At 32.8% G+C, this 15,543-nt stretch overlaps 1 protein-coding gene across 2 annotated transcripts in view; it reads right to left on the minus strand.

The window, feature by feature from the left end:
- Nucleotides 1-15,543, minus strand: part of LOC127700609 (uncharacterized) — a 56,863-nt gene that overhangs the window by 18,412 nt on the left and 22,908 nt on the right. For both annotated transcript variants that reach the window (XM_052204160.1, XM_052204159.1), the window contains exon 4: nt 791-838. In XM_052204160.1, the coding sequence (XP_052060120.1) occupies nt 791-838 (48 nt within the window). The remainder of the gene's footprint in view (nt 1-790; nt 839-15,543) is intronic.

Consider the following 15,543-nt stretch of genomic DNA (forward strand, 5'->3'; position numbering starts at 1 on the left):
CATTTCCCCTTTTTGCCAATTTGGAATGATCAAATCCTTTTCAAAGGAATTTCGAATGGTTAATTTTTTCACATGTATAAACTACTGGTATTAAAGACAAAAATAAAATATGTCTACAGGAGTGGTGATAACAATCATTTGAATTTTTCGTAAGACATATTTTTAGACTTCTTTTTATCTTGCAATTAGTTCCATTTCATTATGAGCTATAGTATAGATGTCACGACTAGTTTCCAGTTTTTGATGTCGAGGATAAGATGGTATGGTATTTCCTTTCAGTTCAGGAAATGAAGTTGCTATTTTGTGTACCCTAATCATATCAATAAACTAGAACACTGTGACTGGCAAAAAAACCTCTAAAGAACGGATACACTCTTTCCAAGATGAAACTTGAATCATATGTACAGATAATATATGTATGTACAGGTGAAAAAAAGGAGAATGTTTTTATTCAAAGACCGAAATGCATATTCTCTTAAATGTCGAAATATTATAATGAAAAGACTTGTAGATAAAACATGTTTTTATAATGTTACTTATGCTTTTAGATCTTTAATTTGAAAGTGAAGTTTCTTGTCAAGTGACGGTGAAAATATTGAAATTGTAAAATTACCCCTATGACATAGGGAGAACAAACGTACAGAAATTAAGAAATACATGATTAATGTGCCCATAATAACATGAATGTATAGACAAATGGGTACACACTTCGATAGAATATCATGTATGATAAGTCTTATAAAAGATGCCAGAAGGTTGTTAAATGATTGAAATAGTTGACTAAACATACCTGTTGTTTCTATAGACGTCACATATGTGGGCCGTGTCGGCACTGTATCTGTTTGAAGAAAGATATTCAATTATACTCAAATAATTTTGTTGGACTGATATAAATAAAAATGTTATTGTTAGAACAAAGCTGTAGAGACAGTTTCAAGTTTTTTTACATTAGGTTTATGTTTTGATACACCAACCTGGAGTTGTTTTTTATGAATGATTTACATAGCTTGAGCCGAGGTAAATCGGCATAAACGACGTCATAGAACAATCGGTTCTTACTATGACGTAATAACATAAGCATTGTAAAAGAGTAAATTTACGGGAATGTGCACGAATTCGAAAGTCGTCTATTGGTCAAAATAACTTTTGTTTGTGTTTCTCCAAAATAAAGACTTTTTTGTGCTAAAACACATATTTTTCAAGAAATCTAGGGTATTGATATCATGTTGTGATTTCGTTCATCAATTTGTACTTCCCAATCCGACCACTGTTTTCTATTTGAAATCGTACATTTTGTTTATGATTTATTTGGAGACCTACTTATTCCAAATGTTCGCTATTGTAATGATGACGTATCGTATGCATTGAAAAACAACTAATTCTTGTTTACGTAATTGCAAACTGTGCCTGACAAAAATATTAAACTATAAAATGAAGAAATAGTAAAAGAATCAGGATCTATAAAATCGAAATGAATTTGAAAATTTAAAAACTTGCTCTGGTTTTATCATAATTTTGTTGATGTCAGAGACATAAAATAAGCTTTAGACATAATGTTTTGAACTATTGATTCAGATAGCAACAGTGTTAATAATTAGAGATTGCTAAGTGCCACAATAAGGCTTCAACGATTAAAAAAAAACATGTCACATATTCGTTTATTTTGACATCCTCCGCAGTAATGAGCAAATGTTTTAATGTAGAAATTAATGAAAGGTACTTTGTTTTAAATATTTTTTTTTAAATATTTATAAACGGTTTTTGATCGAGAAAAGTTTGTAATCGTAAGCGGGTTCAAATTAACCATAAATGCAAGTCTGGTCGGTTATTTTGCACTAGGTTATTATAATAATTTCAATTATTTGCCTTATATTGTTTACCTTACTTACTCTCCTGCATTTGCAATAGTGCTTGTGTTTAACATCCACGGTTCCAAAATTGAAATAAACATACTTAAGCATAAAAAGACTCCTAATTCGTTTTAACCAAACTCAAAGTGTAATTCCTTAAGATACAGATGAGAGGCGAAAGATATCAAATTGACAGTTAACTCATTATTCGAACACACACTGAGAATGCCATGGGGAAAAAAATGGAATGTGCAAACCGGACTGTCAACTTTCAAACTAACTCAAACGTCAACCTGACTTTGTTCAGATTGTGAACTCGCTGACAAGTTAATAATATCAATAGCTAATGTTTATTAATTGCTTTATTTATTGTAACGTTCTATATTAAACTTTATTTGTATTTTCAGCTTTTTGTGTAAACAGAAAAAAGTATAACTAAAATACTAAACTCCAACGCAAATCAAAAAAGGGGAAGTCCATAAAAACTGACAGAATCAAACGATATCAATCAACGGAACTAGTGAAAAACAACTGCCATACTCCTGACTTGGTACAGGCATTTTCATTTTCCGAGGAAAATGATGGGTTAAGCCTAGTTTTTTAGCTAGCTAAACTTCCCATTTTTGTTTATAGTTCCGTTATATTGACAAAATTGGGTAACCAACACAAACAGACATAATAGGTTAATTTGACAATTATTGGGATCAAGCATTCAAACTCTGGAAACATGCATCACACAAATACAACGCAACTGACTAAAAATATTAAACAAAAATTAATCTTACAAAGACGCCGACAAAAAATGTGTAGTAAATAGCAATAACTCATGATGGATGACAAGACCAAACTTTTGTACGTCAGACGCGCGCTTCGTCTACAAAAGACTCATCAGTGACGTAAATTAGACATTAATGTCAATAACAAAACAACAGTGTGTGGCGTTGATAGTACAAAAAGTAAAATAACATAAATACCGAACTCCTTGGAAAATTTAATACGGAAAATCCCTTATCAAATGGCAAAATCAAAGCTCAAACACATCAAACAAATGGAAAACAACTATCTTATTCCTGACTTGGTACAGGCATTGCCTTATGTAGAAAATGGTGGATTAAAAACAAAATGGTCTAAATAGTAAAGATTAATTATTTACAAAGACAAATTAAAGAACACTATAACACGTAATTAAGATGATAAACAACAACGTCAGTACCTAGAATCTATACTTCAAGACCATCATGTATTATTTGTGAAGTTGATACGGAATATTTATCAACAAGGTCTTAGTATCTGCCGATGAAGTTTTTTTTAGAAAAAGACGAGACGTTCTTTGACATAACCCTGGTTCATCAACTTTCTGTTCAGACACTGGTGACGTTTTATAAAGTCTGAGTCAGGCAAAAAAATTAATAATAAGAAAGAAAAAAGAAAAGGAGAAAGCTAGGCATGCAGGGGTAGAAAAACCTTTCATTTTCATATCATGAATTATGTAAAGCATACTTCGAATAGTAATTAATGTTGACGTGCAGCTTCTGTAATTTTATTTCAACGTTAGATATTGAACTCTCTGCCTGATTACCATCGCCAGTAAACCAGCATTTGGTTCTGCAATTATTTATTTTCCGCGAAAATGAATTATTGATAATGGATTTTTTTTCCACAATATCAGTGCACAAAATTCGAATTCTTCAACTTGCTAGGTCAATATTATTAATATAAGAAGCATTCAAGCTCACGCAGGAGTATCAAATCACCCCACAATTGGTGTGCATTTCTTTTTCAAATAAAATGAAGATTTGAGGCATTTTCTAGTGTTTTGCTAAAAACCTGCTGCTATTTGAAAACAAAACATGTTTTTGGATGGATGGAGGATTTGTTTAGTTTAACAGCAAGTGGGCTTTATTTCAGCTTTATAATGGAGAGCAGTTATGCGATCATTCCATTCGAATGTTAAATGGACAGGACAAGACCTTGGCAGACTGACAATTTGATTCCTTGATACTATGAATTTTCACGGAGTATTGTGGGAGTACTTCGGACTTTGAAAAAAGACGGTCGCACAATTAAACATGGTAAAGGTGGCTCAAGAGTATTAAATTTGTATCATTATTGATTCGGGTGTTATGCATTTATAAAATTAACATATTAATTATTCAATTTCAAGAAAGTAGTCAAGCGATGGGATCTTATTGGCATCTAAGTCTTGGTGGCACAAGAAAGGTCGAACTAGCATTCGCAGACAGTAACTAGGTTGTAACCTTAATATTACAATCTTCGGCCCCTGGTCCCCTCTCCCATTACCTGGGGGCCTCAGTCAGCGGCCCACAAACCCCTGCCTCGTCTGTTTCCGAGGCCTAGTTACGGCCCTGTGAGTAGCAGCTGCTTGCTCTTGAATACCGAAAGAGTTGGGAAATGTATATCCCATATGCAGGTCAAGTCGCAATATTGCTTTAAGGGGGGGGGGGGGGGCGAATTTATAATTTCAAAATTAAAATCGTCTCGTTTGTCATAGATTCTGGTACTGAGATGACCGCTTATTTCAAATTCGAGGTAGAAGTCTAAAAATGAGGCGGAGAAAGCCGTGTCTGTTGTTTCCTGAATTTCTAGTTCTGGATGATATATTAATGGAACCCAATCAGAAATGATTGGATTGTTTATGGAAAGAGCATCATCAATATATCTGAATGTGAAATTAAATTATCTAGCTTATTTGATCTTCTCCGACTCATATGAAAATAAGAAGAGGTCGACAAGGAGAGGCGCACAGTTCCTTCCCATAGGAATGCAGACAATTTGTTTAAAAAGTCTACCTCCAAATTCAACAAATATGTTGTCAATAAGAAACTGCAGCATACTGATCACTTGTTCCTCTGTGTAGCATGTTTTACCTTTTTGTTTACTATTAACAAAATATTCCGTATGGTATCACAAAGCAATAAATTTATAGTGTATGCTACCATTTTTATATTGAAAAGCATTGGGGATTATTTCTTTCAGACAGATTTTTAATTTCACATGGGGAATGGTGGGATACAGGGTTGAAAAATCAAAAGTTTTGATAGATCGATATATGAAATTATCTAGAAGTACTTTAGAGTTTTTTAGAATCCACATATGGTTAATACCACTACCCCAGTAAACAGTTTCACAGTATTTCTAAAGACCCTCTTTCATTACGGACAGAACTTTTGTCAATCTAATAGACAATTCCTTTGTAGAACATGCAGATGAGCCGGCCGTGTACTGTTGTTTGTACGGAATCATGTGAATTTTAGGTATCCAATACAAACAAGGTAAGTCCTCAGATTTTATGTTCAATGTTATGTTCATTGAAGCCATGAAGGATTTATGAATCCCAAAAATCTCATCCTTGTCAAATGATATGTTTTTGTATGTGGGATTCCATGAGTGCTCTTTTATTCCTAATTCTTTTACAAGACACTCGTAGTAGTACGATTTACATACAAAGGCAATAGTATTTGAGCTTCGCCCTCACCCCATATGGAATTTACTGACCCCATATATATCGTATTAGGTCACAAACACACTATGACACTAATAATGTTTCAAAAGACTACCACAGACTGCTATAATTGAATGTTAAACCTCCTTAATCTTTCAATACCCATAATAATGGCCTTAAGTTAAGCAAAGCATAAACACTTTTTTTATAGATAAAACAATTCCAGATTACAGATGTGCGATATATTTGACTAGGGGACTTTAATGTAAAAGCAACACCGTCTACTTTAAGATCAGGCGTAGATAAAGCACCTTTCAATATGATTTTTCGACAAGCTTTTACGGCAAAAAAAAAACCTTGCCAGTTGTATATGCAAATAGATGTAAACCAATGACATTTCTGTTTTTGATACACAGAACATTTCTTCAGTATAAGCAGTAACTGTAAAACAATGTGTATTAGTTCAAGATCTATATTAAAATACTGAACTTGAAATTACAGTAACTTTTTTTTAATATTATAGGACTTGTTGCCTAATGGTACGATTAGTTTTACGAAAGCAGCTGTTAAGGTTCTGTAGACGATTTTGATGACACAGTTTAGCCTCTTTGTCCCTTAATTTGAAACTGTTATAGAAAGACAGAATTTTAAACTGCAAAAGTGATATATATGGAGCGTTCAAAGTATCATGATTGTTTGTTAAATCCGAACTATAATAGTCTCAAACATCATCTGTGTGTAACGGATACGGGAACGATTTTATCTGTCTCCCATACAATAGATGCAGCGGAGTAAGCGACTCTGGATCGCCATGTCCGACAATGTGTGGGAAGTGATATGTTGTTCAGGTTTGCTTCAATTTACATAACTTATGTTTGTAACAGTGGTAAATATATACATGTATGCCCAACAATCTTCTTCTGGAGCCTGTTGTTTAGTGGTTGTCGTTAGTTCATGTCTATCATCTTTGTTTTTGTAAACTTTTTGTTATATAATAGGCTGTTATTTTTCGCAATTGAATTGTTTCATATTTTTCATGTCGAGGCCTTTTATAGCCAATTATACGGTATGGGTTTTTCTAATTGTTGCAGGCCGTACGGTTGCCTATAAATGCTTGCATCTACTTTTTTTAACTTTGGTTGATAGTGTTATTATGCCTAATAAGCAGTAAAACTATAAAAATCTTGGTTGAATATATAAGACTCTGAACCGAAATGGTACTCGGACTCGGAACCACCAAGGTCACGCTATGTTATATGGTTCAAGCTGAAGTGCGTTGGGGACGTTGTAAATATAAAAAAGAAGATGTGGTATGATTGCCAATGAGACAACTCTTCACAAGAGACCAAATGACACAGAAATTAACAACTATAGGTCACCGTACGGCCTTCAGCAATGAGCAAAGCCCATACCGCATAGTCAGCTACAAAAAGGCCCCGAAATGACAAATGTAAAACAATTCAAACGAGACACTAAGTACAGATCTAAGAGTACCGCAGTTACTGACAGCTAGTGTAAAGCAAATAACAACTAATAAAAAAAATCATGCATCTAAGACTAAATTATCAATCAGTACACATCCAACATCTAATGGATTTAGTGTAAAGACGTCAAAAACAGTCAGAGAAAAACATGACCTTGTAACGCTAACTTGCGGTAAAAAAAAACACTTAAAATTTACATTTGCTTATCCGCTAAGCATGCAGCAGTTTGAAGTCATGAAATAGACTGGATTACTCGGAATCAGTATAATGGGTTCGACTGGAGTGTCAAGTTTTTTGTGTGGACTTGAATTGGTTTAGCGTGTATATTGTAAGGGACCTGGGGTAGGTTTCATTATAATTATGACATTTGGGTTGATTTCTGTAAAGGTTGCAGCAATAACCAATTTTAAATGTATATATATTTGTCTCTGGATGGTCAGCCGTTATGGACCAATTGTGCATGCCTGTAACATAGAAATATCTGCCCAGCCACAGGTCAACTGCTCAATACGTATAATCTTAATCTCATAAAGTTTTAGTGCACCAACACTAAGATGAGCAGCAAACAGAATGATCAATTACCAGTCATTACGACAGTCTTTGCTCATTTGGAAGTTGTAAGTTGAATCACTATTTACTTGGCATTCATATTTCACTAACTATAATGCATAATCCACAGGACTAAATATTTATTAGCACATAAATATAATAACATTGTTAAATACAGGAATCAAATACATTCTTCTAGGTTTGTATAACTTGCAAACCTTGATTAAGCCTGATGATGGAGCATGTATATTTTAGGGCAAGTAGAATATATATTTAAGATTGTGGTGGCACATCCAAATTGGGACTGGAACATCCAAATACCAAACAATTGGCACATCTATGTAAATAACTTTTGTCAGGTCGAAAATAACGGTTTATCTTTAGTGAAATCCTAATTAAATGGTCCCTTGTTAATAATCCTTGGTTAAAAAGGTCGATGTGATGGGGAATAACTGCTTGGTTACAGTAATAAACACTCTTGGGCAACTGGACAAGGTAGGAACTGGTAGACGTTTCTTATCCTTATTTCCCATATAAATTCTGTAGTTTATGTAATGAGTATAAAAGGTTATTAGAAATATAATAAATCTTCATACGTTTGCTGTGTTGACTTTTTCTTTTATAAATATGTGTGTATATTTATTTTGGAATACTTTGTATTTTGAACTACCCGCCACGATAGCTATTTGTCATATATGATGAGGGTGGTTTTTAACGACCTTCACTACCCATGAGGGTCTTGCACGGTCGGTTTTCCATATAACTGATGTCACGTGACAGGTATTGGCCAACCGTAACAATGAAAACAAAAATGGTGGGACAAGTTGAGCCGGGCAATTGCCTAAACTTTCATGAATTTGGAGTTACTTAAGAGTTAACAGCTTGCCCGGGTGTGGCGCTTTATTAGCTATGGCTTTAAGGAAAGTGGGACTATATGTTAGAATGTCGTAATTTTTAATCGGGCAAGCAAAACATGACATGAGGTAAAGCGCCTTGATACAAAAATGGCGTAATCACGTTGTAAACAGGCTTAGTGCAAAAATAACCGAAGGGCGGCACATTCATATCCTTTAGATACATTATTTTAATAGGAAATCATTAACTGTTATTTATGCTTCCACGTTTACTGATCCTGCAAAAATACTGAAATCTCGAGGAAATACATAGCAGACGAATTCCTAGACGTCTAGACGGTCATGTGACTTTGTTTTCATGGTGATCGATAACGATTAGCTGAGAATCAATAAAATTCTGTTAACTTGTTATTCTAATGATTACTTTATGAATATATAAAACAGCAGCCATTTTGGAAGTTCTACGGCATTTACTTTTATATGATTTAAAACCATGTGAAATTTATGAAATGAAAACAACAAACATGATTAACCCTGAACTTATGAACAATTTAACAAATAATGAAATACTCATTAAAACTATTTCCTGTCTTGCAACAAGAAAAAAATTACCAAATATCCTAACATAACAAAGGGCCTTAGCCAAATATTATCAAACTAGAACTCGTAAATTGGCAAAACATGAAGAATAAAAGGAAATGTTGATTTCCAACAATTTAAAAAAATGTCAGGGGGTGCACCCTGCACATTACAATATAGTACTAAGCAGGGTCCATCACATTTCATCAAATATAACTTGTTTTAATAATGACATCGCTAAAATAGTTTATTTGGCGTTTAACAGCAATCATCCATCGATTCGTCTAATGTCGGAAGAGAGTTGCAGAACTAAAACGGTCAAGTACACTAATTCTAGACTGAAGTAAGTTGTGTCGTGTGGTTCAAAAAATGTTTTAATCCGCTGCTTCTCCACTTAGCAGAAGGAATTGAAAAGTGTACGTTGGTACATGTCGGATTCATGCTCGGTCTTAAATGTCCCAGAAGATCAATAATGTTAACACAGTACAAATCAAGCTAAGAGTGCCAGTCATTGTCAAAGCAAGATTCATCTAAAGAATAAAACATTTATTTTGACATGATGTAAGTAAACGATTGCTCATGATTAGTTTTTATCATTCTTTTTTCAACAATTGCATATCGTTGTCTACATAAAATCATATGCAGAACGCTTTTTTTTTATTTAGATCAATATGATTAAGTCACTTGTAATATCTGTCTTTTTAAAATTGTGATGGGTTGATAGATAAAGAGTAAAAATCAGAATCCCAATGACCTATAAAATGATGTTATAGTGTAAGGACCGACCAAAGAAGTTGGCCTCTTTTTGTTTTCCATGAAAGTGTCTTAAAATGAGCAAATCTAGCAAGTTAGATTATGTATTAATATAAACAGTTGATTGTTTTGTTTTAAAGATCTTTCACTGTGATCATTCGTCATTTAGCATATAACGTTAACGTTGTACTTGAAAACTTCCCAATGTTCATGCGTCATGCCAAACTGAAAATTGCGCGAATATGTAAATAACGTTAACGTTGGTGCTTCAATTTTAGGAATACATATGCAGAACTCTGAAGCGCAATGGTACTCCAAACCGCTATGTTCAAGCTGAAGTGCGATGATATGACGCTGAAGTGCGATATATATCTAGTGGCATTGTGATGCTATCTTGTTGAAAGATACATCGTACGCTGGAGGTAACGCTGAAGTGCGGTGGATTGCGTAGACTATATTTTCAATGTTTGTTATGTACTAATGCAAATGTAAAAGTCAATGTGTATGTTAGAAGCACCTATTGAGGTTTAAAAGTAAATTACCGAGAGTAAGCAGCAAAAAAAAGCAGCATCACTTTTTCTTTTAGTATGAAACTGTAACTAAAGACATATATAATGTGAAATGTTTCGTGTATTTCAAATGTTTGCAAAAATCGCTTAAAGAGGCGTAAATTAAAGGTATAGATGAAACTATAAAATCAGTAGGATACTTATGGATGATTGCCAAACAGTAGACGATTATCACATAATCCTAATTTGTATGGTAATGAGGCTTATTGCAGGATTATATTAAATGATTCTTTTTTTTCAACCAGACACATACAAAGCATCGATACCGAATTGCGTTAAATTTTTATGGATAAAAAAAGCACATTTATATACTAAATAATAAAAAGTCTACTTCTCATAATAATTTCACAGCTGTAGATTTTAAGATGGCTATCATGCGTCAATTAACAGCGAAAGGACCATCACACTTCCGGGAAGACCATCGCATCGGACTAGATACCGAGTCACACTCATATGTCTTAGCATTTTTGATTTTATGAAGAAAAAAAAGTACAATTGTTTTTATTATCCGTTCCTTAAATGTTATGTTATATTGGCACATATCTTGCGGAATGTGCTTTAACAAAAGGAAGTGGAATAAACATTCAATCGCAATATTTTGTAATAACATTTAGGAAAAGCAATGACGTAATTATGATAATATGTCTATGGCTTTGAAATAAACATACATGTATATTGATAATATCAAATAGGAATTTTATTGAAAAGAGGGTTCAATGGTACAATTATGATGTTCATTCTAACAAATGTATCTAGCACTTAACCGGTAATATCTCTCAAAATCAAAATTATATTTTAAACATGTTTTCATAAACAACTTGAGGTATAAACTCATATGTGATAAACATACCGACATTCATTGTCTGATGTCCTTTTAATTCAATAAGAGGACATTTCATTTCAATAGTATGAGGCATCAATTGCACTGGATGTGGGAAATTTTGGGCAAAAGTATTTAGAGAGATGTTCGAAACCAAGCAATTATTAACTTGCATTGTACATGCTTTTTTTTGTTATTCTACATCAAACGATGTTTAGTTTATAACAATTTTATTTGCTCAAATATACAAATAGGATCGGACACAAGTTTAACCAACTTATGAAGTCTTCTCCATTACATAATATAACAATAACAAGTATACAGAGCATGCACAGTTCAGTAGATATATCTTAAAGGTAATAGTAAAATGAGGCATTTGCACAGTACGAGAAAAAAAGGCCTAACACAATTAACAAGGAAAAATGATAGAGAATTGAGATAAATAAATAAAAAGAAAGAAAAAAAGAAGAAGAAATAATAAAAATATAATAAAGAATAATAAATAAATAAATAAATGAAATTCTGTAGACACGGTGTTTTTGTTAATTCACATCTGATTTGATTATATTACAAGGAATCTTTTTGATTTTTTTATAAATTTAAAGACTTCTTTAAAGATTTTCAGTTTTCCTCATATGATAAAGTTTGGTTTCCCTCAGTGAGCCCCTGAAGATTTATTGTCACTTGAAAAAGCTGAATGTTGGTTAATAGATCGTTCCTTATATCGGTGTATTTATTGCAATTAAAGAAAAAATGAAATAAATCCTCGCGCGGAGCGCCACAAGCACAATATGGACTTTGCATTATATTTGATTCAAATAGGACGCTATTTAGTAATGAGGCTTAACATCGCAGCTGTGTTAAAACAACATTCAATTTCCGCGGACCATACATAAAATGCTTATGTACAGTCTTTGATTCGTATTTATTATTGAACAAAGAGCGTTTGACTTTGATAGGGCATCAAGTGTATAGAATTATTAAGTTTGTTCCATTCTCTGATGGACGAGGAAAGAAATGCAGAATTTGTTAAGGAGAGTCTATAAAAGGGGACTATTAAGTCATTGCCAATACGCAGTGGATAAACAGTTGTACTTTGTATAGTTTGGGGGATTAAATCACTTAAATATTGTGGCGCGAGGCCATTGTATATCTTAGAAAAATAATTGAAGTTTTCTTCTGTACCTCCTACTGTGTAAGGGTTCCCAGCTAGTCTCTAAGTATAAATATTCGGTGTTAGTAAATATTGGCAATCCTGTTACAATCCTCGCAGCTTGCAGTTGAAGTTTTTCTAATTTGTTTGAATAGCAGATACCATAATTGTCCCACACTTCACAAGCATACTCAAATAAAGGCCAAATATATACCAGATACATTTGTTTTTTCTTTTTTTTTAATTTAATTTTTTTTAAGTCTCCTAAATGCTTTGTAATATTTTTGGAAATATTTTCTCCGTGCTCATTCCACTTAACGTCCTGGGAAAGAGTTACACCTAAGTATTTATGGCTTGATGTGTTATATATTGATCTTCCATTGAAAGAAAAACTTAAATTACTTGTAATCTTAGTATTTGAGCAAATTATTATTTCCGTTTTATCTGGATTAAAGGAAATTAACCAATTGTTTTACCAAACATTGAGTTTGTTTAAATCATGATTAACTTCTACCTCTAATTAGATATAAGAAGATGTGATATGAGTGCTAATGAGACAACTCTCCATCCAAGTCACAATTTGAGTCTAAGTCTGTAATGCTTGCGGTGGAATATCCCAGTGACGTATCATCAGCAAAAAGTCTAGTCAGTGAAATTAAATGTTCGCCAATATCATTTATATACAGCAAAAATAAAAGGGACCGAGAACAGAGCCTTAGGGTACACCCGCAGAAACAATGGACAACGACGAAGACGAATCTCTGATAACTACGTTTTGTTTTCTTTGAAAAAGATAATTTTTAGTCCATGCAAGTAAATTTCCCTTTATTCCATAAGAGTTCATTTTATGTATAAGTCCATTATGCCATACTTTATCAAATGCTTTTGAAAAATTACAGAATACGAAGCAACTGATTTCTTTTTTTTTCAAGAGAATTTAATATAGTGTTATATAGTTCAATTAGTTGATGTACAGCTGAATGTTTAGGTAAAAAAACCTAGATGGTTATAAATATGTTTGTAGACTACCCTCTCCAATACTTTTCAAACACAGCTAATTAGGGATATCGGTCGATAATTAGATGGAAGGATGCATCTGCTTTCTTAAATATGGCAATTATATTGGCTATTTTCCATGAAGAAGGGTATTTACCTTGGGCCAGGGATTTACTAAATATAATTTTAAGGGGTTTTGCAATTTTTTGGGGGATATTTTTAGCATCCTGTGACTGATTCTGTCAGGCCCAGATGCTTTTTTAGGATCAAGAGTAAGAAGTATATTGACTATTTCGCTTTCTGGTATTTGAGTATCACTTTAATTATACTTTCCGTTCTATTCTCAACACGGGACATCTCAATATTTTGTTCATAGTTTGATATCGGAGTATTTATTCATTAGTTCACATTTGTCAGTATCGTCATATACGATATTGTCAAAATTTGGCTCATTATTTATATTTTGAATAGGTGGAATTGTGTTATTCCCATAATTAGATTTTATTGACATCTTCATTATTTTCCAGTAATTTTTACATCGCGATGACCGTGAGGGCATTCCAATGTATTGCTATCGCCTAGATTTCGTTATATAGATACAATGGATAAGCGTGGATTCTTGAAAAAGAAACCATGAGCCCGGAGGGCGAATGGTTTGTTTTTCATGAATCTACGCTTATCCATTGTATCTATAACTTAAACTATTGTGTTAATTTCTTTCAAAATTAAAGCCTTTTCTTAATTAGAAGGTATTGTAAGTGAGTTTAAATAACCATGTTATCGTGTCCAACGATGCATTGATAAATCTCAGATCACAATTAATTGGTTAACAAAATACAAATATAACACTTCTACCTTTAAAGATCTTTATATTACCAGGCATATGAATATTATCTGTTTATACAAAATAAGACATATTCGAAATTATTTCTAATAAAATTGAAAATGGAAATGGGGAACGTGTCAAAGAGACAACAACCCGACCAAAAAGCATATATAAAGTATATATAATAAGTATGTTATCGAAACTTTTCTAACAATCTAGGCACATCACGATTTTCTCGCATAGGAATTTGCGAACAAACCTTTGTAAAATTATGTAGTAAAACAGATGAAATCATACATATTTATAAAACAAAAATTGACAAATAGAATGTAATCATTTTTGTTTCAAACATGTGAAATAGCCGATAATAATATATAAAAAAACGGTAAAACTCGCTATTTTTACAAAAATATCCGCATTAACTTGCAAAATTAGAAAAAAACAAGGATAGCTTAAGAATTGGAACAACAGAGAGAATACAGGGATTCGAACCTAAACCGACAAATCCCGATCTTTAACGCATTGATTTTAACCATGCTAACCTCGCGGCTACCAACTCATACTATACGACTGCCTATTGTGTCTATATAAAGGTACAATCCCTGTGTGTCCTATGAAGCGATGTATATCAGATGTTCATTTAAATATATAAAATAAACATCTATAGTGTAACCCATTGGTAGCCGAGAGGTTTCGTCGGTGTGTTGATGTCAGTCACACATAACAGATTTCAAGGAAGGGTTCGATTCCCAGTGAAGGCATATAAAAATTACAAAAATTAAAGGTAAGTTTTTAAATTAATTCCATTAGTGAACAGAAATCAGTAAATTAGCCAATTCAAACTTAATGAAATTAAGCACACAAAGGAAACAATTGAATATAATTTGGTGAGTCAATTTCAGCGGCAGATTTAGGAAGCGTTGATTCTAGAAAAAGAATCCACGGTAAATGAATAGGCTGACGTCACCACAATGGTTTAACATTACGTAACTTTCGTTTTGGGTTTGTAACCGATCTATAAACATGATAAATATGCGGATATTAACGAGTGCAAAATAACATTCCTTATCGTTTGTTATAAATACATCTCTTCAATGAATACTGATAACAATGTTTTTGTTTAGAACATAAATTAATAATATGAAAATGTTTTGTCGTTAGATATATATATATATAAGTAAAAAATCATTGATATGGTAAAGCATGCGGAAGAATATCTCAAGAACATTTTGCGACAATCCTGGCAAGGACCGGTAACTCTGCATGGAAGATTGTTTTTGCGGGAAAATATGAATGCCTACTCATATCCAATCTTTTAGAAAAATCGATTTTTTACAGAAGATTGTCCACCATGCACTTGCACTGCACTCTTATTAGAATAGTAGAATAGAATGATATACAAATGGATGAAAATTATATATACATGTAACTGTTATATTAATATAATATATAACAACAAACCAGTGTATACTGATTTGTATCACTACAATATAATAGTTATTACGGTGAGGTTGAATTTCCTGTCATTTATTTATCATCCACGCACGAACTTGTCTCAGAAAAAAATATCTCTGTACATTAACCTCAGTTTAAGGTATAGAGATGTGATTTTTTTCTGTGACAAGTGCTTTTGACAATCCACAAGAA

This window comes from Mytilus californianus, unplaced genomic scaffold (assembly GCF_021869535.1).
Source record: "Mytilus californianus isolate M0D057914Y unplaced genomic scaffold, xbMytCali1.0.p SCAF_5, whole genome shotgun sequence".
NCBI lineage: Eukaryota > Metazoa > Mollusca > Bivalvia > Mytilida > Mytilidae > Mytilus > Mytilus californianus.